We start from the raw sequence: 27,492 nt of genomic DNA, 5'->3' as shown, positions 1-27,492 counted from the left end.
ATTTAAAGGTAAAAAGTTGCACGAAAAGACACTCTCTGCGCTACCGAGTCACTCCATGCGGCATGGCGCGACTAGATAGGGATGTTTAATGCCCAAGGAGGGCATGGCGCGACTAGATAGGGATGTTTAATGCCTAAGGAGGGCATGGCGCGACTAGATAGGGATGTTTAATGCCCAAGGAGGCCACATGTATGAGGAGGACGCATCTGTAATTTTCTCATGCATCAAGACATGGGCTTGTACAAATGCTGATAACCGTGTTGGTGGCTGCTCTCAGTAGGCAGAGGGCCGGGAGCAGTGTGGTCACATCGATGCATCCAACTCTTAATACCAGCGGATGTTCGCCTTGGACTTCCGATTGCAGGAAGCAGCATTACGACTTAGAATTAGGATCCTACTATATGACACAAACAAACCAAGTTATTATTTGATGAAAACTGTTTTAAGCTCCATATATCTTATATCCGTGATATCTTTTGTCCATTTCTGATGACATTTAGAAAGCACAGACTTAAAGAGTCGCTTTTTTCCTTATCTCCAACTCTTGCTATCTTTTGTCACTGCGTAAGAAACTGGGGTCTGCAAGTCAGAGTCTATCATCCTTCTGGATATAGTGTTTCCATTCTACAGAGAATCATCCGCGAGTGACATTTAGAAAGCAGAAACGTGGATTTTACAAAACAGGAAAAAAAAAAACCCTGCCTACTAACTTGTCATATATCCAGCGGTATAGGAATTGTTACACTGAGCTTGTTAAGCTAAATCAGGACTGCAGTCATTAAACAGTCATATGGCAGGATAGCCTTTACTACAAATAATCATGACACAAGACCATATGTGTACTGTGTTAAAAGCCGATTTCTTCTGCAATCTGTCAGCCTACACTGAAGACTCATATTTACTGACTTGTCATTTGTAATCATGACATAGCACAAGTTCTTTAAACTGCAAAGATAAAGCGAAGCAGAGGATAAAGCAGGGGAGCTATAGATGACATGCAAGTTCTGCAGAAAATAAATGCTAAGAATAGCGGTCTGAACACAAACGTTATCATTATTCACGTAACAGTCTTCTTTAAAGTAACGTGCAAACCACCAAAGTTGCACTTTTAATTTATTAGTGGCTGGAGCAGCCGACGGTGATAGGGAAGTATGCGAGTCAAGACATGCGTTTTCTAGCTATGTAATCTTAACAAGCAGTTTTGTATTGAAATATAATAAAGAAGAAACAGATAGGAGAACAAGATACCGTAAATAATAGTCCTGGACACATTACAAAACGGTAGAAAGCAGGCGGCAGTTGCAGATGGGAAGTGCTCAATACCCCCTCTGCTGCTCAAAGCCTCGAATCGGGATTCCGTGCGGCGGTGGGAGAGGTGCCACGAATCCGCACAAGTGGCCAGCTGCTTTATTGAGGAAGTGAGCAGATCCAGGAGGTCAGGAGCACGGGAGAGTTCCCAGAAATGTAAAGAGAAGGCAAATATGCTGTAACTGAGCTATGCTCAATTATGCGGCCTTCCAGTGGGAGCCCCAGATATGGCCGCTACCATTTTTTTTTTCTCTTCCTCAGAGATTTTTTCCTTACCATTTTTTTTCTGCATCTGATACTGGGGAGAGGGGAGGGAATGACTCATGGGGGCGGGACTCCCCAGACATGCCTGCGAGAGTCAGCCTGGCAGCCAATGAAATCAGCTGCCATGCATCTGTCTTTGCAGTGTAGTGGCCGTGGAGCTCTCAGTCTCGATAATGTAATCATTATATTGCAAGATTGTCTCTAAGCACTTTATTGCTCACTACTCTAGTTCTACTCCGACAGATAGACAGAGCCACAGCTTCTAGCGCAGGTAGGATTCATTTTTTTTTAATGGATCGCCACACTTCACAGTTATTAAAGTTGTGATGTATTGCATTATGGAACGGCGGAGACTGGTGAGAACAGTACATGACACTGCTCTCTCCAGTCTCCGGTCTCTGGAAGCAGCCTGACACTGCAAAGATCAAATACTGGTGAGAACAGTACATGACACTGCCAGGACCAGGAAGAAGTTTGACACTGCAAAGATCAGAGACTGGAGAGAGCAGTATATGACACTGCCAGGCCTTGGAAGCAGCCTGACACAGCAAAGACCAGAGACTGGAGAGAGCAGTATTTGACACTGCCAGGCCTGGGAAGCAGCCTGACACAGCAAAAACCAGAGACAGGAGAGAGTAGTATATGACACTGCCAGGCCTGGGAAGCAGCCTGACACTGCAAAGACCAGAGACTGGAGAGAGTAGTATATGACACTGCCAGGCCTGGGAAGCAGCCTGACACTGCAAAGACCAGAGACTGGAGAGCGCAGTATATGACACTGCCAGGCCTGGGAAGCAGCCTGACACTGCAAAGACCAGAGACTGGAGAGAGCAGTATATGACACTGCCAGGCCTGGGAAGCAGCCTGACACTGCAAAGACCAGAGACTGGAGAGAGCAGTATATGACACTGCCAGGCCTGGGAAGCAGCCTGACACTGCAAAGACCAGAGACTGGAGAGAGCAGTATATGACACTGCCAGGCCTGGGAAGCAACCTGACACTGCAAAGACCAGAGACTGGAGAGAGTAGTATATGACTCTGCCAGGCCTGGGAAGCAGCCTGACACTGCAAAGAGCAGAGACTGGAGAGAGCAGTATATGACACTGCCAGGCCTGGGAAACAGCCTGACAATGCAAAGACCAGAGACTGGAGAGAGCAGTATCTGACACTGCCAGGCCTGGGAAGCAACCTGACACTGCAAAGACCAGAGACTGGAGAGAGCAGTATATGACACTGCCAGGCCTGGGAAGCAACCTGACACTGCAAAGAGCAGAGACTGGAGAGAGCAGTATATGACACTGCCAGGCCTGGGAAGCAACCTGACACTGCAAACACCAGAGATTGGAGAGAACAGTACATGACACTACCTAGAAATGCACCTTTCTGCTGAATTCTGATTAGAAGGCAATAAGATACATAATATTAAACAGTTAGTATGAGATCTAATCTTAATACGAGTGCAAAAACATTGTCCTCTTTTGGAGAGGTGACGGCCAATGTGCCCCACCAGACATCAAGAGACGCCCTACAAATGCGCCCTTTATCGCAATTTCAGTTATTTGCATTGCGCTACAAAACTAGCCATACCATTACAGCTACACCATACACTCGCCAAAGGTTGGTTCAAGCTTCTGTTGCTCTGTAAATTGCTTCATCTTGTTGCGCTTTAGCGGAAATTATTGCACTGAAACCCGGCTGTTTGTATCGATAGATTGGCTAGTGGTATACAGTAAAAGCTCTTACAAGGTTATTGAGAGAGTAAATATATTTTATAATCATCAGAAGTCTGAGTGCTGGCTTTTCATGATCTGGCAATGTCTACAAATCACTGAGATATCTTCTTTAGATGCTGTTATGTCCATATGTAAACCTTCTCGTGGAACTGTTGTATTGGTAGCAGGATGGCACAGCCGCCATGATACCTATGCTGAATTATCTTTGTTTTATTCATAGACACATTATTACCTTGGTTCCAGGTAAATTATAAGGCCGATATGAAGCTCAGCAATCCACAGCTTCTGTCCGGGCTTTAGATTTCATTGTGTCATCTTCTACAGCACCTAGTACCAGGCTACGGTCCTTATGTAATAGCCTGCACGTAGCAGGCAAGTGTGTGATTCCAACAAGTTAAGGTGGGTACACATCAGGCAGATCCTCTCTGCCGACCCACCGCTGTGCACAGAGCAGCCGATCAGGTTAGTTATACACAGTTACCTTACCGATCGGCTGCTCGATGTGTCGGGGCTGACATCACTACTGGACGGGCATATGAATTTGCCCGCCCAGCTGAGATGTCAGTCACCGGCGGTCCCTGCAGCAAGTGTACAGGCAGTCGGATGAACCCTGTACACACAGCAAGATGCGCCGATATATCTGCAGATATACCCACCACCTGAAGTGGTGCAGATGCGACATATCGGGGGTACTCTCTCCCAAACTCGGTCTCAATATATCGGCTGTTCAATTGAACGGTCGATATATCGCTCAGTGTGTACTCAGATTTAGCCCATATTGTTAAAGCTCCAGTGGTTTGGATTAACTCAGCAGAATTGTGCTCGTGCATCTCACGGGCTATTACATAAGGCCCTTTAAGTCCGTATTTAACAGATGATTGATTTAGATAACAATTTAGATACATTCTGCAAACGTGCTCTAATTGCATATAAAATAGACTTAATGAATATCTCACCTCTGGTGTGACATCCCTTGGGGCAAACCCAGTTCCTCCTGTTGTTAGAATCAGGTTAAGTTCTTTTTCATCGCACCAGTCTATTAATGATTCCTGGCAAGAGAGATCAATGTCAGGGAGGGCAACTTGTTGGAAAAGATAAAAGTTAAATTCTGCATACTTATATAAGCTGTAATGGCAATGAGTCTGGCTGAAATACAACGGTGTAAACTGCACAGTTCAAAAGTTGAAATATAAGACACTGCTCGAAGTGAATCCTGAAATGTTTCCACAATTTTTTAGTGAATTAGTAAAGTTAAAATCAGCAGATGCAACAGCTTGTGTGTCCGAAAGCAGAGGAACCTTGCTCAATTTCCGGATCCGTAACTACAAATGTTAGTGCAACGAAAGCTGGGTACACACTGGGCCTGATTCAGAGATGTACGTTAGCCCGATGGCTAGTGCACATCTACGATGTTTTGTGGTCTGCACATGTGCATAAAGGGTCCTGCGATCTTGCTTGCAGACCCTCAGCCAACAAGTTTCAGCACGAGTGTTCACGGAAACAGGGGCGCGACGCCCCCATTGACCGGGAGGGGCAAGGACAGGGTCTGCATCAGCGGATGCAGATATCCTGGCCTCGCAAGTGACCAGGACCCGGTCAGACTGCAGTAAGCTTCAGCTTCGCAACCGATGGTTGCGATGGTGATCCCAGACTGTGACCTAGGTCGCAGTGCCGGGATCGCAGATGCAGCAAGGAGGTGTCGGTTCCTACAGACACCTCCTGATGTATCAGCATTTTAGATGGACGGAACTGCACAGTCCCCTGTGTGCGGCTCTGCAATTCCGTCCATCTCTTAATCAGGCCCACTATGCGATTGTGTACCCAGCCGGCGGGACAATGCGTTGGAAGCGATACATCACGCCAACTGTACACAATGCATGATGCAGTGTACAGCGGCACGGTGTTGTTCCACGTGTTATTCATCGGGAATCGGTATGAAATACTGCCTGGCCGACAGATGAGCAGAGCCCGGCAGCGGAAGCCCGACAGCGCTGGAAATCCCGATAGTCGCTAAGGTAAGTATATACTAACCTAACCCTCCTTAGGGGTGCCTAAACCTAACCTCCCCCCCAAGTGCCTAACCCTAAGCCCCCCTTCCCCACTGCCTAAACCTAAGTCCCCCGGGGGGGTGCCTAACCCTAAGTCCCCCCCTGGGGGGGCCTAACCCTCCCTCCCCCTAGCCTAACCCTAACCCTCCCGGGAGATGCCTAACCCTAACCCTCCTGGGAGATGCCTAACCCTAAGTCCCCCCGGGTGCCCTAAACCTAACTCTACCCCAAGCGGCTGTCCGCTCACAGCGCCCGGCATCCCTTCGATCGGGATGCCGTGCGCCGTTCTCCCGGTGTCGGGGAAATGTCAGGCGTCTACATCTAGACGCCCGGCATTTCACCCTTGCCGGGATATGACAGTCAGGAAGCCGGCTGCCGGTATTAAGGCAGCCGGTTTTCCGATTGTATACCTTTCATCGCAACATCCCATCTGCAGTGCAGCACAGCACATGGGACAATGCGAGGAACAAACCACGAGCACACGCGATCGGGCATAGACGGTATGCGCTCAGCGAGAGATATATTGTTCCAATATCGTAATACGGATCTCAAAGTGTGTACTCAGCTTAATTCTTAGCTGCGACTGTTCTGATTCTGAAACTATGACATTTCCTCTCATATAACAGGCAAAAGTCATTTTCGTCACGAGCAGGACAAAGTAGCACAGCAAAGTAAACCGGTAACATCCCAAAGCAGCAACTCATGGTGGAAGTAACATGTCAGTTGATCTATACATTGGACATGTTGGAGGACATATAGGGGCTCATTAAGTTGGAGGCATTTGTATAAAGTGTAACATCATGAGGTACACCCAATGCAGTAACATTAGCAATTGTGCCACACACAATACATAAACTGTAAATAAACAGCGTGCTATGTATAACTACGTCCTCAAGAGAGCGAGTTGTATGGGGCACAATGGCAGCATACATAAAAGTCAGGCATACAGATGTGTCCAGCCCTTCTAGTCGCACCATGCCAAGGCGTGACTCGGTAGCGCAGAGCGTCTTTCCGTGCGACTTTTCCTCTACAAGTGCACCTTAATCTCACTACGATGCGATTAGCACACACAATCAGCTTCTTATTCGCTAAGCGATGTGAATATGATGCACAAGCAGCTTCTGCTGATTACAATGATATGCAGCATGTCTATATTCTGCGTACAACTGCGGCTGTATCTGCATGTGATACGCTACGTTATAGTGTCACAGCCGCAGATACTGTAACAGAGCATTTTGCATGCAGATACAGCCGCAGTCACTCACACGCAGAACATAGGCATATCAATTTAATCAGCAGAAGCTGCTCGTGCATCCTATTCGCATCGCAGTGTCAATAAGACACATGAAAAGATGCTCGCCGAGTCCAACAGCACTCACGCGTTATGTGTAACACGGCTTGTAGCGCACGGAGGATAGATTTATATGGATACTTCCGTATGCAAAAAGTATACAAAAAGTTACAGTAGATGCCATATTTAACAAAAGTTGGCAAAACAGAACGACAATGAGTAAAATGTGTGCGTGCCTCTATATAGTTGCATTAAGTTAAGAAATGGCTATTACTGTAGCTGGGGGTGTGTGTATGCAGAAACAGCCAATCAGCAATGCCAGATAGTGGTGCTAACACTCATCTTCAGCTTTATACTTATTTTGAGGCGCCCTCAGGTACCCATTAGATTCACATAATAATTGTGCCCCCAACACGTTTCACATAATAATTGTGCCCCCACCACATAGTGATACCAGCATCAGAGATCATAGGGCCTGATGCAGAGCCGGACGCTCTAACCAGAGCGCTCGCTCTGAATCAGGGCCCTCCTACCTAAACTTGGAGCGGCCTCTTGGACGCTCGCATAGCTGTGGGTTACCACCCACAGCTTATGCGAGCGTCCATGATGATGGTCGCGATGGTCAAGACCATCGCGACCATCGGGCTTGCGACGAGACCCTGCGGTAGGGTCTCGCTGCCGCAAGCCCTGGAGTGATTTTGGCTCTATCAGAGCCAAAATCACTCCCACTGACATCACTAGTGATGTCAGTGGGGCCGAACACAGACGGTAGGCGTTCCCATGGGAACGCCTCTGCCTGGCAGCCACGCCCCCAGCACGCCCACCAAAGGGGGCGTGCTGTCACTCACCATCGACAGCACGCCCCCTTTGGTGCGAGACCCCGAGCGACGGCTACCCCGTCACTCGCCGGGTCTCGCGCATGCGGATTTGGGTACCATCAACCCGCTTGCGAGCGTCCTGCGCTCGCGAGCGGGTCTGAATGAGACCCATAGTTCACTGGCCGCCATGGGTACGCTGGCACTTGCAGTTCTACAAATGCCAGCACACCCATGAAGCTTATTGCTGCTATGGGTTTGCTAGGACAGGAAAATATGCTGCCCTAGTGCTTTCAGGACAGAACGTTTTTTTATTTTTGAAGGCACAATGCTCCTAGGAAGCTCGGCTATGAAAGGGCTACACTGCAGTCTTCCCTGTTCAAGTGTAACCAGTCCAGTCTATCATATCCTTAGAGATGATATCATTTTCACACTCTGCAAAGATCCAGACTGAGGGCACCCAACATAAGCACGGATCATTAATCTAGGGGCAATGCATCCGGACAGGTGTTTCTGCAACTCTATCTGCCTCGCCAGATGCACGGAGCTCAAGTCAGACACATGCAAAAAGTTTCTTTTGAAAGCAGGGATACGCTGTTTTTCGTGGCCATGCACAAAACACTAATATGCTTATTTTGTACTAAAAATGGACCTTAGAGTCCCATAGTATCAGTATAGGAATGCTGGCACTGTCATGGTGCTCAGTCATGGAAAAAAAGAGCAAATAATTCAACATATGGCAGAATTAAATGCCCATCGCTCTTTATTTCACATAGGACACTGGTAGCTTTGGACCATCTTTAAATACTTAGTGCCAAATGTGATAAGGTGAGAGTTTAGCAGTAAACTTTCACACTATCACATTGGTCGAGTTGTATTTTCAAAATGGGAAAACATCTGGAGAGTTTAAATTGTGAGAGTTTTTTGAGCCTGAAATACATGCGAGTTTTCATATTCTCGGACTCTATTACATTGGTCGAGTTTAAAAATGTGAGAGTTTACTCTCACATTTACTAAACGCTCACCCTATTACATTGGGCCCTTAGTGTTCAAACTAGCACCCTGCACCTATCACAGCCAGAGCAGAGAGTGACACCCCAGGCAGGAAAGAGGAACTGCACAGCTTGTGACAAATGCAGGGTGCTAGAATGAACACTAAATACTAAATACTTAGATGTGACCAAATACACCCATCTTCAAATTGTGCCAAATAGCCGCATTCAGGCCCGTATTCAATTAGCTGTGAAAAGTCCAATTCGCAAAAAATATCACCGACTGCGACTTTTCGCCGGGCTGAAACTTATCTCCGTATTCAATTGCAAACACTTTTCACGTACGCAAAAACGCAATGCAATGTAATAATCAAAAAAGATTCGCCTCTGATTAGGTGGAGAAAAAAAGTGCAAAATCTCTATTTTGGGATGGAAAGGTGCGGAAACCACTCAGTACCCTTGGGACAGGCCCCTAAAAGTGACTGCGTAAAAATAAAATAAAAAAATAAAAAAAGGTGAAGAACACCCCAAAAAAGCACTTCGAAAATGGAGGCGAAAAAGTGCAAAGTGGGGATACAAACCATTAACTAGAAAAATAGACTTTTGGGGGGTCTGCAAGTAGGGGTGAGGTCATTTTTTTGGTTGCAGGTGCGTGCTTCAGGTGCGTTTTTTTAAACTTTGCTTTAGCGACTTTAAATCATGCTTGCACCCATTTTCAAGTACCACAAAATTGACAGGGTACTTATTTACACCCAAAACTACAGCTTAATGCTATTCTCCACCACTTGTGCAAAGACGCTAATTAGAAGAAATTGACACACCTTAAGTACCCCAAATAGCTTTAGTAGGGCTATTCAGACACATCTACATTGATCCCCAACAGGGGCGTATCTATAATGGGTGCAGGGTGTGCGAGGAACACGGGCCCCTGGGTCCAGGGGGGCCCCGCACCGCACACCCTGCACCCATAATATTACTTACCTCTCCGGAGTCCCACGTCAGTGCGGGGGTCCGGCGCTGTTAAACGCCTGGAAAATGACCACGGCGGCCACTTTCCCATCGTTTGCGCAGTACAGGGAAAATGGCCACCGCTGCCATTTTCCCGGTGACCTGTGCATACACTATAGACTCTGGGCACACTCTAGTGCCCAGAGTCTATAACTTCGGCACTGGCTGCACACAGCTCAGTGCGCTGCCGGCCGGAAGAAAAGGGGGCCCGTGTCGGACACTGCACACGGCCCCTCTCCTCTCTAGAAACGCCACTGATCCCCAATGTTACTGCATCTTTTATAGGGGGTGTCAAGCTGATTTCCCCAATTCTGTCAGCACTTTTTGCCTGGTTTGCATTCGCCGGTTTGCGTTTTCGCATCTTTTGGAATTGAATAGGGTGATTCGCGGGTACGCGCGCGATAAGTTTCCGCTGCTAAAATATGTGATGTAGGGGGAAAGTACGACAGGCGGCACGTGTATATCTGTGTGAGACTGGGTCTGTATATGAAGCACAACGCATCTTGGTGTGGGAATAAAGCCACGGCCACTGCATTGTAGGACCGTATACAGACCCAGGGGTTGGTGTTTCAAGCAGTGAGAAGAGAGAAGTGAATCAGCTTCTACCTATTATTTTATAGAATGCACTTGATAAATGATCGGTAGAAGCTGCTTGGTTGCTGTGGGCAACTTCTTCACTGATCCACTTCTCCACAGCTTGGTACATCAACCCCTCAAACTCATTTGTACACAGATATACAAGTGTTACATAGCAAATTACTCAGTGCAGTCTTGTGAAGAAGGCCGATTCATCAGTTTGCAACTAAGGGCCAGATTCAATTAGTTTTACATCCGCGATAAAGTTCCGCCTGCCGGACTTTTCGCCTACATCTCGTCTTTTGGACATGGAAACTTATAGTGTGCGTCCCCGCTATTCGCCGTATTCAATTCCAAAAGACCCCAAAACGGCGACACGCGAAGTCAGAACAGGCGGAAAGCGGTGTCAGAATAGGGGAAATCAGCCTGAACCCACCAAAAAGAGGCAGAAACTTTGGGGATCAATGTAGTAGTGCCCGATTAGTCCTAATAAAACTGTTTGGGGTACTTAAGTTGGTTCAATAGCCTCTAATTAAAGTCTTTGCACAAGTGGTGAAGAATGGCATAAAGCAGTATTTTTGTGTGAAAATAAGTAGTCCTGGCAAGTTTGGGGTACTTGAAAATGGGTGCTGGCATCTTTTTATGTCTGTAAAGTGAAATTTTAGTAAAAGTGAATTTCCTTCTGCATACAAGCACCTGCAATCCCAAAAATACTTGGCCCCTTCCTAGAGCACCCCCAGAACTTTAATTCGCTAGTTTTTTAATTTATCCCACCACTTTGTGCTTTTCGCCCCCAAAATGAAAGTACTTTTTTGGGGTGTTCTTACGTTTTTCCCTGAAATTTTTTGATGCAGTTGCTCTTAAGCTTTTTTCAGGGATTTATATTTTAAACAGTTGTCCTTTTCTCCTGCTATTCAGAGGCGATTCTTTTTCGCCTATTGCATGGTACTGAGTTTCCGCGTATGCAAAAACTGGCTAAAATTGAATATGGAGATAAGTTCCGACCTGGCGAAAAGACACAATCGGCGATACTTTTCGCGGAAAACGGCTTTTCGCTTCTAATTGAATACGGCCCTAACACGTATTTTTTTTGGGAAAAAGATGCTTCGCACAAGCAGAGCCTGACAGGACCTGGTGCAACTGATAATTGGATATATTAAACATTTTAGGTTTCTGCCTCCTGGCGTTAATATTGCTGCACTGCAATATATACAACAGGCCCGTTTCAATGTAAAAACAAAAAATGGGATTTGTACAATTATCCTCGTATTTTTAAATGTTCTGATTTTGAATAAATAATTATTCCAAAATGGTCTATTGCTTTATTCCGAATTGACCGCAAATGACAATGTATGTTGCAAGAAACTACTGTATCAAGTCATGAGATTTGGTGGTTTCCTTCACTTTCAAACATCTAAACAGCTGCTGTGTAACTACACATCCCAGCATGCCCTGCCACAGCTTTGCTATTAGAGCATACTAAAACTGTGGCAGAGCATGCTGGGATGCGTAGTTCCACAGCAGCTGGAGGACTGCATGTAAATATATAAAAACAATATAAAGTATGTAAACAATAATATTCTCCTAGAAGTACAACAACCATATAAAGAACATGATGATATGCCAAAGCTGAGCCTGTAGAGTCACTTGTCACACAGACTTCGGATATAGTAAGAATTGGGGGAGGGGGCAAATAAAATAAAATGTTTTCCTTCACAATTTAGAATAAGTTACAGTCATTTATGGCATAAATTGATGTTTTATTAGTATTAATCATACAATACCTTAATATCTTCTATTTCATCTGGCACGATCTTATACGCAGATATAGTCCCGCCCAATCTAAAATTGGAGACATAAATCTCATTACATTTGACAGTCAGGAGAGGGGCGATAACAGACTCATGCACATAACCACAGGAATAATGTCGTTCTTCTCTTGATAGGACAATCGGCACACGAAAAGCAACACAAGTAACAAGTAGTGTATAAAGGACACAATTTAGTTGATGTCATTATTTATTGGGTAAATGTTGCCTTCGGTCATTCAGGAAAATGAGTACACAAGTGTCAATGGGATAATTCAGTGATACTGTATAATAGACTATGTGACTCCCCCTACCCCCACAACAACAAAAACATCAGTGCAAGTATCTGAGTAGCAATTGCATACAAGTATTACAAGCAAACATTGCATTATTTGTGCTACTTATAAAGGTGCTAGATGCTATCTTAAGCACCATTCTCCTAAAATAATGTTGGGTACAGCCTCATACCGGCTTTTATCAATCCTTAATAGGTCAATTCACTTGAAAGCAATGCCACACTTTTGGTAGCCCTGAGATTGTGTACTTTAGTATGCACCTCCCCCCACCACAATTTGGTGTGCCGTTGCGGTTGTTCTAATGCCGTTTTGACAGCACATCGCAGCCATCACCCGCAGTTGTATTAACCTCATAGAATGTGGGGACCGGGGGCTGTCTTTGTTACATGTAGAAATGTTGTTTATGCGCACTATTACATTTCTCGGAGTGTGCATTAAAGTGCGTGCTACGCCACAGTGCAATACTGAGGCACACAATCGCTCACACTAAAAGCAGGACAAGACCCGATCACAGCCAGGTCAGTTTTGTTCCTAAAAAAAGTATATAGCCCAGGGGCTTAATGATCCCATCGCAGTGAATTGATCCATGGTGACCCCCATCCCCCAATGCTGTAACTGGGGTCCCAAGGTAGCAATTTGCAGCATCAAGCCACCCACACATCACCGCAGGGATCTCCCAGATGGGACACTGCAAACATTTAAATAAAAAGAACTCCATTCCTAGTGCCCTTTGGGCTGGATTCAGGTTGGTTCTCACACACCTCGCTCGCGGTGGAAATATGCTAATGAATGCAATCACACAGCAGCCGCAGCACTATACCAAGACGCCCATCACTGTATAATGCCGTGCACTTCCCATGACTTGCATCCGCAAGTCAGCAAAAACATCGGTACCATCGAGTAACAACAGAACCATCCGCACAGTTGTGGTTGACCTGACCCTACCGCAGAAACGGCTAAACTTCCTGTGGCCATCTAGACCTTTGCCAGTGTATGCCATCACAGGGGCTTAATTATGCACATCCCTGTAACGGCGTTTAAATGCCCAGGCACGCCTGCAGTTCTCCCCGACAACCCTCATAAAGTCACTTCCTTTCGAGCACTGTGTGAGGACTCTTCGTGCTCACTGCAATCGTTTCCTGATCACAGTGGTCGGTTCGCGCACTGCATCTTATACGAATGCGCAGAATGCAAACATCGGCTGGCTGCGTGCGAACACAGTCTTGCGATCCAACCTGAATCGGGCCCTCTGCTCTTCGGTCCTCCCTCACTGCCACTGTCAAACTAATCACAGTGGCTTGTGCAAAAAAAAAAACTCCAACACATGGTGCCTAGTGTAACACTCAAACTTGGCCCTGATGACTGGTGTGAAAAGCCGTCACTAAGCTGTCCCCCTGCTGGACTCTTCTAATTAGCTTCCAACCACAGTGTGCATAACGTCCATTACCAGCACTACCACTGGTGATAAGTTGCCCTTGTTCCTGTTAGTGAAATGTCACTGGCTTCCAGAAATCAGTGCCTGCAATCACCAGTAATGATCCCGGCTTTCACAAGTGACAGCACAGTGGCTGTACGGAGACCTGTGTTTTATCACCACCAAACATTTATCTGGGGATGTTGTGGGCATTATTAGTGTTGAGTCTAGCACCTCGCGCCTGTCACAACCCGTGCAGTTCCTCTTTCCTCCCTGGGGTGTCGCTCTCTGCTCTCGTGCTTCTAGCATACTCCGCTGATGCAACAAACTGCTGAGATACAGACCAGAGTGTGCTAGAAACACCAGAGCAGAGAGCGACACCCCAGGCCAGAAAGAGGAACTGCACGGGTCGTGACAGGTGCAGGGTGCTAGAATGTATGCTATGCATTTCCCCAAAACAGAATCACCATAGCACAGCTCACATCCTGCTGCCTTCCTAGACCCAGGACTGTAAGTACATCTCTGTTTTGACAAGTGCTGACAGTAAGTTCACTGAACACACAGTAAATAATACACCATTGGTTTATATTAAACCTCCTGTGTCCAATGGATAAAGTTCAGTTCAGGCTGCAGTGACACCAGACCGCCAAAGTTACAAGTCCACTACATTAAGCTCTGGATCGTTAGTTCTGATTACAGCCTTCAATGAGTACTAAATTAAATACTCCAAAGACAGATATTAATTCCAAATTATTAGAGAGCAAGGTCTCCTTTTAAGGTATAAACACATTCCTCTATACTTCACTAAACAGTAGGTATCATGGCCTGTAACATCAGAACTCAGACATTACCGACAGACACAGCATCTCTGAAATATCGCATCTAGAGAAAACCATTTCACAGAGACAGACTGAAATGATAAACTTGAAAGATTCACTTTTCTTAAAAGGTTAGATGAAAAAAACCCTTTGAATTCTTTGTATTGCTGCAAACACTGTGGGGGTCGCCAATATCGTCCTTTTGAAGCCCTCGATGTCTGGAAATTGAGACTGTTAACTGTGTTTCCTGAGGCTGAAATCTCCTCAACTCTCGACGTCGGGAATTATATGGAGAATTTCAATTGCATCTATCATCTGCTGCTGAACATAGGCACTACACATATGAAAGAGGCATCCGCGCCAGATCTTATTGCGGACTTTACATTTAAAAATAAAATAAAAAAGCAACATGAAAAGAAAGTAATATAGCATATAGATCTGCACAGATATGGAAAACCATGAAATGAATGGACAGTATGAGGCTAACATAGAAGAAAATCAGGGATACATTATGTTGACTACAGCCTAGACCAGTGGTCTCCAACGTTAATTGAGGTGTGAGCTACTTTAGAAACATGAAACCCTCTGAAGAGCTACTAAAATTGTAGAAAAAAAAATCTGGCTAAAAACCCAACAATTGAAGGTAATTTAATGAAAAAAAAAAAAAAAAGTTTCATTGAAAATAAAAATGAATTTAATTATTACAGGGATATTGTTAAAGTTTATAAATAAAATTTAAGCACAGGCACATTTTACTGTTAATTACTGGCTCCTAGGAGGTATGTGCCGCAGAGGAGCAAAAGTTACAGACAGGGCTGCTGTGTGATTTTCCGGCAGGGCTGGGCAGGAGTCATTCGCTCCGCCGTAGCGTAGATACCGTGGGTGGAATCCGCGCATACCCTTCAGTTGCGTAAGTAAACAGTCACTGCCAATTGCCTACGTGTTACAATCTAGCTGCGCCTAATTGGTTGAATGCGGAGATGTGACTGAAATGACTAGGACACATCTGCGAGTATCCGTACGGCTTCATGCTGTGTGCAAGTGATCCATCGTAAACAGGCGTCCTGGCACGACGGCCATACCTCATAGCAGTACGGAAGTCTGGCTAGATGGCCACGACACTCCTGCTAAACAGGTCTCTTGTGTGCATTCACAAGGTAGCCATCCAGCTGGAAACCCAGGAACGCCCATTTCCCAGACAAAGAGAAAGGGAGGCAATGGATATTGTTTTAACCGCGACAAGTGTCTGCAGCCTGAGATGAGCTGGGTCTTAACTAATGGACTGACTCTGCCTCCAGCTCAGTAACAGGCCTTTAGCTTTTTGCACGCAATACAGGTGTAATCGCAGCCAGCTTGCATCCAACTCCGATCAGCCCCAATGTGTCCCACAAGGATCTAAGGATGTCAGCCACAGCCATCATGAAGTACAGATGTGTCCTCGCACACCTAGCCTCAACATGCCATGCGACGCAAAACTCCCGACGCCAATCTTCTTTTTTTGCATCTTCTTCACCTAAAATGCAACATTAGTTGCGATCAGATGCAACAAACTGCTTCAGCAGACTGCACGGATTAATATGATATTTGACACTTGTATATCTGTGTGCTCCTGAGTCTGTATATAGGAGACTGTGCTGATTAATGTGATATGTGACACTTGTATATCTGTGTGCACCTGAGTCTGTATATAGGAGACTGTGCTGATTACTGTGATATGTAACACCTGTATATCTGTGTGCTCCTGAGTCTGTATATAGGAGACTGTGCTGATTACTGTGATATGTGACACCTATATATCTGTGTGCTCCTGAGTCTGTATATAGGCTGTGCTGAGTAATGTGATATGTGACACCTGTATATCTGTGTGCACCTGAGTCTGTATATAGGAGACTGTGCTGATTACTGTGATATGTGACACCTGTATATCTGTGTGCTCCTGACTGTATACAGGAGACTGTGCTGATTAATGTGATATGTGACACTTGCATATCTGTGTGCACCTGAGTCTGTATATAGGAGACTGTGCTGATTACTGTGATATGTAACACCTGTATATCTGTGTACTCCTGAGTCTGTATATAGGAGACTGTGCTGATTACTGTGATATGTGACACCTGTATATCTGTGTGCACCTGAGTCTGTATATAGGAGACTGTGCTGATTACTGTGATATGTGACACCTGTATATCTCTGTACACCTGAGTCTGTATATGGGAGACTGTGCTGATTACTGTGATATGTGACACCTGTATATCTGTGTGCTCCTGAGTCTGTATATAGGAGACTGTGCTGAGTAATGTGATATGTGACACCTGTATATCTGTGTGTGAGTCTGTATATAGGAGACTGTACTGAGTAATGTGATATGTGACACTTGTATATCTGTGTGCTCCTGAGTCTGTATATAGGAGACTGTACTGAGTAATGTGATATGTGACACTTGTATATCTGTGTGCTCCTGAGTCTGTGCTGAGTAATGTGATATGTGACACCTGTATATATGTGTGCTCCTGAGTCTGTATATAGGAGACTGTGCTGAGTAATGTGATGTGACACCTGTATATCTGTGTGCTCTTGAGTCTGTATATAGGAGACTGTGCTGATTAATGTGATATTTGACACCTGTATATCTGTGTACACCTGAGTCTGTATATGGGAGACTGTGCTGAGTAATGTGATATGTGACACTTGTATATCTGTGTGCACCTGAGTCTTTATATAGGAGACTGTGCTGATTAATGTGATATGTGACACTTGTATATCTGTGTGCACCTGAGTCTGTATATAGGAGTCTCCTATATACAGACTCAGCACACAGATATACAGGTGTCACATATCACATTTCTCCGCACAGTCTACTATATACACACTCAGGTGCACACATATATACAGGTGTCACATATCACATTAATAAGCACAGACTCCTATATACAGACTCAGGTGTCACATATCACATTACTCAGCACAGTCTCCTATATACAGACTCAGGTGCACACAGATATACAGGTGTCACATATCACATTAATCAGCACAGACTCCTATATACAGACTCAGGTGCACACATATATACAGGTGTCACATATCACATTAATAAGCACAGACTCCTATATACAGACTCAGGTGTCACATATCACATTACTCAGCACAGTCTCCTATATACAGACTCAGGTGCACACAGATATACAGGTGTCACATATCACATTAATCAGCACAGACTCCTATATACAGACTCAGGTGCACACAGATATACAAGTGTCACATATCACATTACTCAGCACAGTCTCCTATATACAGACTCAGGTGCACACATATATACAGGTGTCACATATCACATTAATCAGCACAGACTCCTATATACAGACTCAGGTGTCACATATCACATTACTCAGCACAGTCTCCTATATACAGACTCAGGTGCACACAGATATACAGGTGTCACATATCACATTAATCAGCACAGACTCCTATATACAGACTCAGGTGCACACAGATATACAGGTGTCACATATCACATTACTCAGCACAGTCTGCTGGTGCGTCCTAGTCGCAGCACATTACATCTAGCACGGGACCAGGCGGCTCACTCACATTAGGCAAGCCGTGCTGCGTGGCGTATTGAGGCTAGGTGTATGAGGACACATCTGTATGGCAGAGTGTGTACTGAGCGCACTGTAGGCCATACACCTTCCATACGGTATCAGGCAGCTGTAGAACCTGGCAGAAAGAGACAGTAGCATGCCTTGTGAGGAATGAAATATGCAATCAATGTAGTGGAAGAATGAAGTGTAATAAATGTTTATTTAATGATTGCTTCGGAAAGCTGAACAAGTATTGTGTAAAAGGCACAAAACAATAGTGAAAAGTGTGTTATGACTTATATGTGTCCTCTCTAATATAGATCAGGGTAATAGAACTCTCTCCTTTATGCGCTGTTTCTGTAATCTTTGAGGTGGAGCTGCTGATCTGTTTTACAACTTTTATTTGTTGAGCATAATGAAATAATGTCTGAGACAGACTTCTGTGCGTTCTCTGGGCTTCTGGGATCTCGGAGAACGCTTAGGTTGTCAGAATGAAAAGAGCATCTCTGAATTTCCTGAAACCCTTATCTAGCTGTGCATGCTAAGCTCTTTATGGTAAGCTCCAATTTCCCTAAACTCAATTGAAGAGCCGGAAAAGCCAAGTTTACTTTGAAATGAATCAAATAACTCACAGATTTGCAGAGGATTACTGGCCGCAGAACCATCTGTTTCTTTTCAACAGATCATTGGATTCCCTTATTTGTGGTGTCAAAAAGTTATCACTGATTGCATTGGATCCATTAAATGTCCGTGGCTGGTCCTCGTGCAATTCTATCCTAAGACACGAATAAGTTTGTACAGTCATCAAGTGGAAATAACAATTGTAGAACCACGATTAATCACAGTTCTGCGGTCTGGAGGTTGTGGTATAAAAGATAAGACAATTAAATGGTCGACAATGTCTACATAGACACCAGATGTTAGACAAAAGGTCGACAGGGACAAACGGTCAACACACTAATGGTCGACAGGGTAAAAAGGTTGACACATTTTAATTGTTATGTTTTCTAACCCTAATCTTCACCCTAACCCTCCCCTTAGTGCCTAAGCCTAACCCTCCCTCCTGGTGCCTAACCCTAACCATCAGGGTGACTGACTGTAACCATCCCTTCCATTGACTAACCCTAACCCTCCAGTAAGTACCCATTCCTAACCCTAAAAAATAAAAAAAGGTGTTGATCATTTGTGTATCCAATATTTATGTGTCGACCTTTTGACCCTGTCGACCTATTGCCCGTCTAACATCTGGTGTCTATCTAGACATTGTCGACCTTTTAACGGTCTATCTATAGCCCGGATACCAGTCTGGATACTAAGATTACAAGTGCTGGCAACTACCTGTCAGTTAAAACAAAGCTACATTTACATAACCTCAGCAGCACCTAAAAATCTACAGCACACAAGCATATTTAACATTTACAGTATTTTAGGATTACAAAAAAAAGGGGGGGGGATATTACTGTTTTACAGACAAGATCCCAGACAGAAATCCAGAGCTTAAATGATAGGAAGATATCCCCTGATCATAGGAAGGAAAGGTGGGGTCAATACATTTGGGGCAAGGTTTTCGACTTCCCATCTGGCTCACTACAGCTGGGTGCAGGTTTTGTGGGCTCTGGGCCTGATTCAGAGCCCGACGCTCTGAACGAGTGCCCGCTCTGAATCAGGGCGTTTTTTTGGTGCATCCTCCTGGACGCTCGCATAGCTGTGGGTTACCACCCACAGCTTATGCGAGCGTCAATGATGATGGTCGCGATGGTCAAGACCATCGCGACCATCGGGCTTGCGACGAGACCCTGCGGTAGGGTCTCGCTGCCGCAAGCCCCGGAGTGATTTTGGCTCTATCAGAGCCAAAGTCACTCCCACTGACATCACTAGTGATGTCAGTGGGGCCGGACCCAGACGGTAGGCGTTCCCATGGGAAAACCTCCGACTGGGCAGCCACGGCCCCGCACGCCCACCAAAGGGGGTGTGCTGTCAATCACCATCGACAGCACGCCCCCTTTGGTGCGAGACCCCGAGCGACGGTTTCCCCGTCGCCTGCCGGGTCTCGCGCATGCGCACGATGGAGCAGCCTCCGTCGTGCGCATGCGCATTTGGGTACCATCGACCGGCTCGCGAGCGGGTCTGAATGAGACCCTCTTTTCTGAACATTGGTGCCAGGTAAATTAAAGTCCCATCCCAGCAGCACTGCCTTTGAGACTCATGCATCGTAGAGTCTATTGCCCCTCATTGCTTGCAATAATCACTATGTGTAAGAAACAAGAGTAGTTAATAATATATGAGGTATTGCCTCCTCTGCTAATTCCCTAACACATAACCTGCTGGGATCTGCCGCCTTGCATGCCCATTGGGCAATGGCGTTGTTCGTTAAAGGTAATGGTCGTATGGATGTGACGTTGCATGTTCACACCTGCATCAGTTCTGGACAGTTTAAACACTTTTGCTCTCTACCCTGCGTTTTCACTGTAGAGAGACTGCATGGATCCAAGTGACACAGAACAAGACCACCAAAGAGATCTGTACGAGGCTGCTACAGAATGGTATTGGTGTCAGTATACAGACCATGGGCTATCATGAAACATATAATAAGTACAGTACTGTATGGGACATTAGTGTTGAACATAAGGGCTAATATTAAACACAAAAATGGGTATCCCTACGTCCATATTACACACTGATATTTTATACCTTTTAAATTATTATTTGTTTGTTGTTTAACAGAGTTATACCATTCATCGTGACCTAGCTGACCATGAATGGTGCCGTGACTATGCTGCTTCATGACCATACTCTTTAAAACGCATCCCAATTAATTTTGAACTGCATGTACGGTAAGAGACGTGCAAATTAAAATGTACAAGTAAATGCACGTGTTGTTATTCACACCAAATTCTACATCTGTGCTTTTCACGCAATTACATCAGCCTCTAAACACTCTGTTTGTGTTCTAGGAGAATGAATGTGGTTGTGCAATCAATAAGCCAGTGTCTAAGTTTCACCTGGGCATATCACATAGTACAGATATGTACACATACATCTTACTTCCTTGCGCGTTAAACAGCCCTTCTAGCTGTGGCGCGACTCGGCAGCACCAAACGTCTTTTCGAGCGACTTTTTACCTTCAAATGCGTTTTATTCGCTAAGTGATGTGAACAGGATGCAGAAGCAGCTTCTGCTGATTACAATGATATGCAGCATGTCTATATTCTGTGTGTGACTGCTGCTGTATCTGCACGCTAAACGCTACGTTATAGTGTCACAGCAGCTGGCACTGTAACGTAGCATTTCACATGCAGATACACCCGCACACAGAACATAGGCATGCCGCATATCATTTTAATCAGCAGAAGCTGCTTGTGCGTCCTATTTACATCGCTTAGCGAATAAGACACATTTGAAGGTAAAACTAACATGAAAAGACGCTTGACGCTTTTGAGTTGCACGGCGCTCATGTGCAATGTCTACCACAACTAGCAGTGCATGGAGGCAATGAGGAGCTGACAACATGGGATGGGGAGCTAGGTCAGATCTTGGTAATCAGACATAAGGTAACCAGAATGTCTTGCTCTGATAGGGTTACTAATAATGTGTAGTATTGTAAATGACTGCAATTATTTTTATTAAACCCTCTAAGTGCCACCCGCCAACACCCAAGGAACACAAAGGGCTCAATTCAATTGAGCACAAATTAAATAGCTCCGGAAATAGCTCCCGGAGCTATTCAATTCTGCGCGCTAAGTCGAAGAATGCCGGTTCTCGCGCCCCTCGCACCACAAGCATGGTGTATAGTCGCGAGAACTGGCATTCTCTGACTAAACTGCCCAGCGCGATGCCATTTCCACGGCACTAAGGGCAGAAAACAGCATCACGTCTGCACTTTTGTCGGATTTCTGCCCGCACTCCTGGAGGGATGTGAGAAGAAATTCTTCACAGCGCGCAGTATTGAACAGCTCCGAGAGCTGCTTCCCGGCGTTATTTACCTGTAATTCGCGTTCAATTGAATCGAGCCCAAAGATGTGCAGGCAGATATATTCATGGAGAGTGGCCAAACGTTCCACAATGTCGGTTCACTGTGCTATAACGGATAGGAATCCCCTATCCACTAGACCATATCAGAAGAGTAAATACAAACAACTGTAAAATGAGCTGTAAGTGTATAAGTGACCCTCCCAACCCTCATTCACCACTGTATTGAATACAAAATATTTTCTTTTTCTGGATCCCAAGTAGTCCTCATATGTACAGGTTATATCATTAGCTGTATAGTGCCCACAAAGGTCGCCAGGGGCAGACGCAGTACAATTTGACATAAGCGCCACCTGCTATTTTAAATCAGCCAAGACACAGAATGCCAGCTCATGATAACTTCATACAATATGGATTTTGTTCTTTTTTTTATTTTTTATTCCCAAGCGCATCACAAGAAGCTGATACGGGAATAATATCTGTGGTCTCCAGCCCGTACTGCACAACTCCTGCCAATGTGCTTTAAAAAGATGATGGAAAATAGAACATTACCAGGATAAAAGTTTAATAATGATAGTGAATTCGTATTTCTAACACAGTCAGCTAGAAGTATCCTTATTTGTTGACCCCTGTGTAGCAGTGTGTGGGGAATACTAGAACAATAACTTTTTTGTGACTTTTCACATCTGTACTTGCAGTATTATACTAGTGTACTAATCTTCCAAACTGTATTGGCAAATTTGCTAAATCACACAGAGTGGGTTAGATATTAGATGCTGGCAGTCAGAATACTGACAGTGGCATCCCAGCAGACAGAATCAAGATGCCTGCAGGTAAGTACCCCTACCCTAAACCCTAACCCTCCCCTCCCGCAGCCTAACCATAACCTTAACCCTCCTGCTGCCTAACTCTCTAACCCTAGTGCCTATCCCTAACCTAACCCTATTACTTCCCATCGGGATGTCAACGGTTGGAATTTTGGAGCCGGGATCCCGACTGCTGTCGGGATTCCAGCGCCGGGAATTCGGACTGCCGAGATGCTTACTACATCCCACACAAAACACCAGGTACTCATAATAAGAGCTACAGTCAGGTCCATAAATATTGGGACATTGACAGAATTTTCATATTTTGGCCTCTATTCACCACCACAATGGCTTTGAAATGAAACAAACAAGATGTGATTTAACTGCAGACTTTCAGATTTAATTTGAGGGTAATTACATCCAAATCAGGTGACCGGTGTAGGAATTACAACGGTTTCTATATGTGCCTCCCACTTTTTAAGGGGCCAAAAGTAATGGGACAAACTAAACAATCCTAAATCTAACTTTCACTTATTAATACTTTGTTGCAAATCCTTTGCAGGCAATTACAGCCTGAAGTCTAAACATCACCAGATGCTGGGTTTCATCCCTGGTGATGCTCTGCCAGGCCTCTACTGCAAATGTCTTCAGTTGCTGCTTGTTCTTGGGGCATTTTCCCTTCAGTTTTGTCTTCATCAAGTGAAATGCATGCTCAATCGGATTCAGGTCAGTGGATTGACTTGGCCATTGCATAACATTCCGCTTTTTAGCCTTAAAAAACTATTTAGTTGCTTTTGCAGTATGCTTCGGGTCATTGTCCATCTGCACTGTGAAACGCCGTCCAATGAGTTCTGAAGCATTTGACTGAATATGAGCATATAATATTGCCCGAAACACTTCAGAATTCATTCTGCTGCTTTTGTCAGCAGTCACGTCATCAATAAATACAAGGGAACCAGTTCCATTGGCAGCTATACATGCCCACGCCATGACACTACCACCACCATGCTTCACTGATGAGGTGGTTTTGGATCATGAGCAGTTCCTTTCCTTCTCCATACTCTTCTCTTCCCATCACTCTAGTACAAGTTGATCTTTGTCTCATCTGTCAATAGGATGTTGTTCCAGAACTGTAATGGCTTTTTTAGATGTTGTTTGGCAAACTGTAATCTGGTCTTCCAGTTTTTGTGGCTCACCAATGGTTTACATTTTGTGGTGAACCCTCTATACTCACTCTTGTGAAGTCTTCTCTTGATTGTTGACTTTGACACATATACACCTACCTCCTGGAGAGTGTTCTTGATTTGGCCAACTGTTGTGAAGGGATTTTTCTTCACCAGGGAAATAATTCTTCTGTCACCCACCACAGTTGTTTTCCGTGGTCTTCCGGGTCTTTTGGTATTGCTGAGCTCTCCGGTGTGTTCATTCTTTTTAAGAATGTTCCAAACAGTTGATTTGGCCACACCTAATGTTTTTGCTATCTCTCTGATGGGTTTTTTTTGATTTTTCAGCCTAATGATGGCTTGCTTCACTGATAGTGACAGCTCTTTGGATCTCATATTGAGAGTCGACAGCAACTGATTCCAAATGCAAATGTCACACCTAGAATCAACTCCAGACCCTTTACCTGCTTAATTGATAATGAAATAACGAGGGAATAGCCCACACCTGTCCATGAAATAGCTTTTGAGTTGATACTCCCATTTCTTTTGGCCCCTTAATAAGTGGGAGGCACATATAGAAACCGTTGTAATTCCTACTCCGTTCACCTAATTTGGATGTAATTACCCTCAAATTAAATCTGAAAGTCTGCAGATAAAGCACATCTTGTTTGTTTCATTTCAAAGCCATTGTGGCGGTGAATAGAGGCCAAAATATGAAAATTCTGTCAATGTCCAAATATTTATGCACCTGACTGTATTTAGACATTTTTTCATTAGTCAATGAACCCCAAAAAACGCAGTAAATTGCCTAATTAATTATTGCAAAAGAGTGTGCTTTGTGATACAAGCATTTAAGTCTGGTAAGATTTCCCTGTTATTGTGCATTTTATGCAAACCAGCTTCTAGCTACCCTAAAGACTATTGGTGCATGTTTAGATCGCACCTTGAGTTGCTGGAAACTGTCAAAAAATGATGCCAGAAATTATCTGCTAAGGGAACTAGTATCACTTTGCCATCAATTAGAGCGTCCATGCATTAGGCAAATGCGATTCCATCTATTTTATGGAGTACATAACTCTATAAAGTTTCATGGGGCATCTGTACCTTGTTTTCTGCTCCCCTATGGAAGGTCCAGGAAAGGGAGGTCCAGGGAGCAGGTGTAAGGACGCAATTTACATCAGTACAGCTCAGCCCCTTTGTCGCAAAGTGTGGGGGTGCTATAACAGCGCGATTCGCCGCAAACCACCTTATCCAGTCCTTGTCAAGTGAGAGGGATCTGGGAAGGTGAGCTGGAAAACTCACCGAAATTCGAAAGTAGGCAAGTAGGATATGGGCTCTTTGGAGCTCAAGTTTGGTTACTTGTCCCTTAGTTCTCAGTTGAGTTTCAGTCTGATAACCAAGACTTTCTTATATAGACTTTATAATGTTACTTGTATGAAGTCTATCTTGTTATGGTTTATAGGCTTAAAAATTTAAAAACATAGAATATTCACAAAATATATATTAAAAATGAATAATTATCAAACGCATCAGCAGTTGGAGATGGGACATTTTCTTCCATATAACCACCGCTAGCTATCATCTCGCAGCCACTCGAATGGAACACACGTATGACACAGCTCTATGTACAGTACTGTGTATAAGTATCCTTCATTCATATGGGAGACCAGAAAGTGCCCTACGATTGTTAACCAGAACTATTTTTTGTCATCTACAAAATTTGTTTGAATTCTCTAGTGCTGTATTTTATTCCATGAAAAAAAAAAAAAATTCTAAAAAGTGTGATGGGCGTGCGTCAAGCTGGTTTCCGCACAGAATGGAGAGCTACAGTACGTGGGAAAACAATCCAGTGGTAGAACATAAGTGAGGAAAGTGAGATGACAATGGAGCGATTGGTAAAGAGGATAAAAGAGCACAAAATAACCAGAGAACGGACAAATCATATCATTGTTATTCAACATTCAGGCACATAAAAAAAAACCTAGTGTGTATGTGTGTGAGCGTGTGTTACGGAATATAGATTGTAAGCTCCACTGGGGCATGGACTGATGTGAATGGCCAAAATATTCTCTGTAAAGCGCTGCGGAATATGTGTGCGCTATATAAATAACTGGTAATAAATAAATAAATAATAAATAATGCATTTCAAATGCCAGCAGAGGCCTGTAAATGCTGAATCAGAGAAGGTTTAGTACGTTTTCTCATTTAGTAGTAGGTGGTTTTTTGTATTTATTAGGAGATATAGAAAATGTCTAGCATTAGAGCACGGGTTCTCAAACTCGGTCCTCAGGACCCCAAGCAGTACATGTTTTCCAGGTCTCCTAACAGAATCACGAGTGTGTCCGTGAGTAATGACTACACCACTGCCCTTCCTAGGTGACCTGTAAATTTTAAACTGTGTAGGGTCCTGAGGACCGAGTTTGAGAACCACTGCATTACAGTCTCTGGTACATTACAGTTGTCATCAGATAATCTCTTCCAACTTGGAGAACATTTCTGCAGGGCAGTTTGTGCCCAACATGCTGGACTTGGGGCAGATATTAGAGTATGGAGCAACGAAAAAGTAGTATTGCCTGTAAGAACACATATCTGGGGACATTGCAACCAGGGTACAGTGCTAACGTTTCAGTAAAGCCGGCATGATACTTACAATGAAGGATCTTGCACTAAGTCTTTGAGGTTGATGCCGCTCCGATCTTCTGCCAGGTTCCTGAAACAACTGTCACTCACTGTGAGAAGATAAGAACACACAGGAAATACGATCAGTGCACTAGTTCAGCTGATGATCACTTTGTGACTTACATTTTTATTTCATTGTAAAGAAAGCAATGTCCTTTTCTTTAAGGGAAATCTTAATACCATATGCAACCTTGTATTTAATTTATATAAAGTATATCGTTTAGGTATATTGGTGTTTATCCACCTAGGGATGTTGTTGTCTATGTACATTTTATTGAAAAGACAGATCATTTACACAGATAGTTGTTGCCCTAGATAACTAGGGCAACAACTACATATACAGCGACGCACTCAGGAGGACTTTCCTGTTGCCCAGATACAACCCCAGTGTTCTAAGCGCTTGTCAAGAAGTACTTATGATCATATGCCCTAATACCCTGGCATGCCAATCGAATATGCTCAGAGAGGAAAGGTGAAGCAAACTGCTCTCACTGCCCGGCAAGAGGTAAGGACATTAGGGCGAGAGGCATGAGGGTGGTAATATTAGGCATAAGAGAGGGCCACTATAGGGGCAAAGTATATGCCAATAAGAGGGAGGGAGGAAGGGAGGGCAAGGGAGGGGAAGGGAGGGGAAGGGAAGGGGGGAGGGGGGGCAAGGGAGGGGAAAGCGATTTAGAGCTTCATTGGCGTGGCATAACAATGCACATCTTGTAAACTTAGTTGCCCTCTGCATGCACACAACTTGCTGCCCTGGTGTGCTTATGCTGCACATAATGGGCTCTGACAGTCCTTTGAGAGCTTTGGATGAGTGGTGGCATACCAGCGTCCGTGTGCAGTACAATAAAGTTTGGGGGGTTTTGAATGTAATTCACTCACCAAAAAAAAATATACATCTATAATAATATGGCCTGAAATAGCAATAGATT

At 44.5% G+C, this 27,492-nt stretch overlaps 1 protein-coding gene across 16 annotated transcripts in view; it reads right to left on the bottom strand.

Annotated features, from left to right (window-relative positions):
- The window catches only part of GPHN (gephyrin), a 383,133-nt gene that overhangs the window by 230,273 nt on the left and 125,368 nt on the right, over positions 1–27,492 (bottom strand). For all 16 annotated transcript variants that reach the window (XM_088465315.1, XM_088465310.1, XM_088465314.1 and 13 more), the window contains exons 2-4: positions 26,538–26,616; positions 11,820–11,877; positions 4,262–4,354 (exon numbers count right to left, since the gene is read on the bottom strand). In XM_088465315.1, the coding sequence (XP_088321441.1) occupies positions 4,262–4,354; positions 11,820–11,877; positions 26,538–26,616 (230 nt within the window). The remainder of the gene's footprint in view (positions 1–4,261; positions 4,355–11,819; positions 11,878–26,537; positions 26,617–27,492) is intronic.

This window comes from Taudactylus pleione, unplaced genomic scaffold (assembly GCF_031769625.1).
Source record: "Taudactylus pleione unplaced genomic scaffold, aTauple2 ptg001956l, whole genome shotgun sequence".
Classification (NCBI taxonomy): domain Eukaryota; kingdom Metazoa; phylum Chordata; class Amphibia; order Anura; family Myobatrachidae; genus Taudactylus; species Taudactylus pleione.
This window is presented reverse-complemented; position numbering and strand designations above follow the sequence as displayed.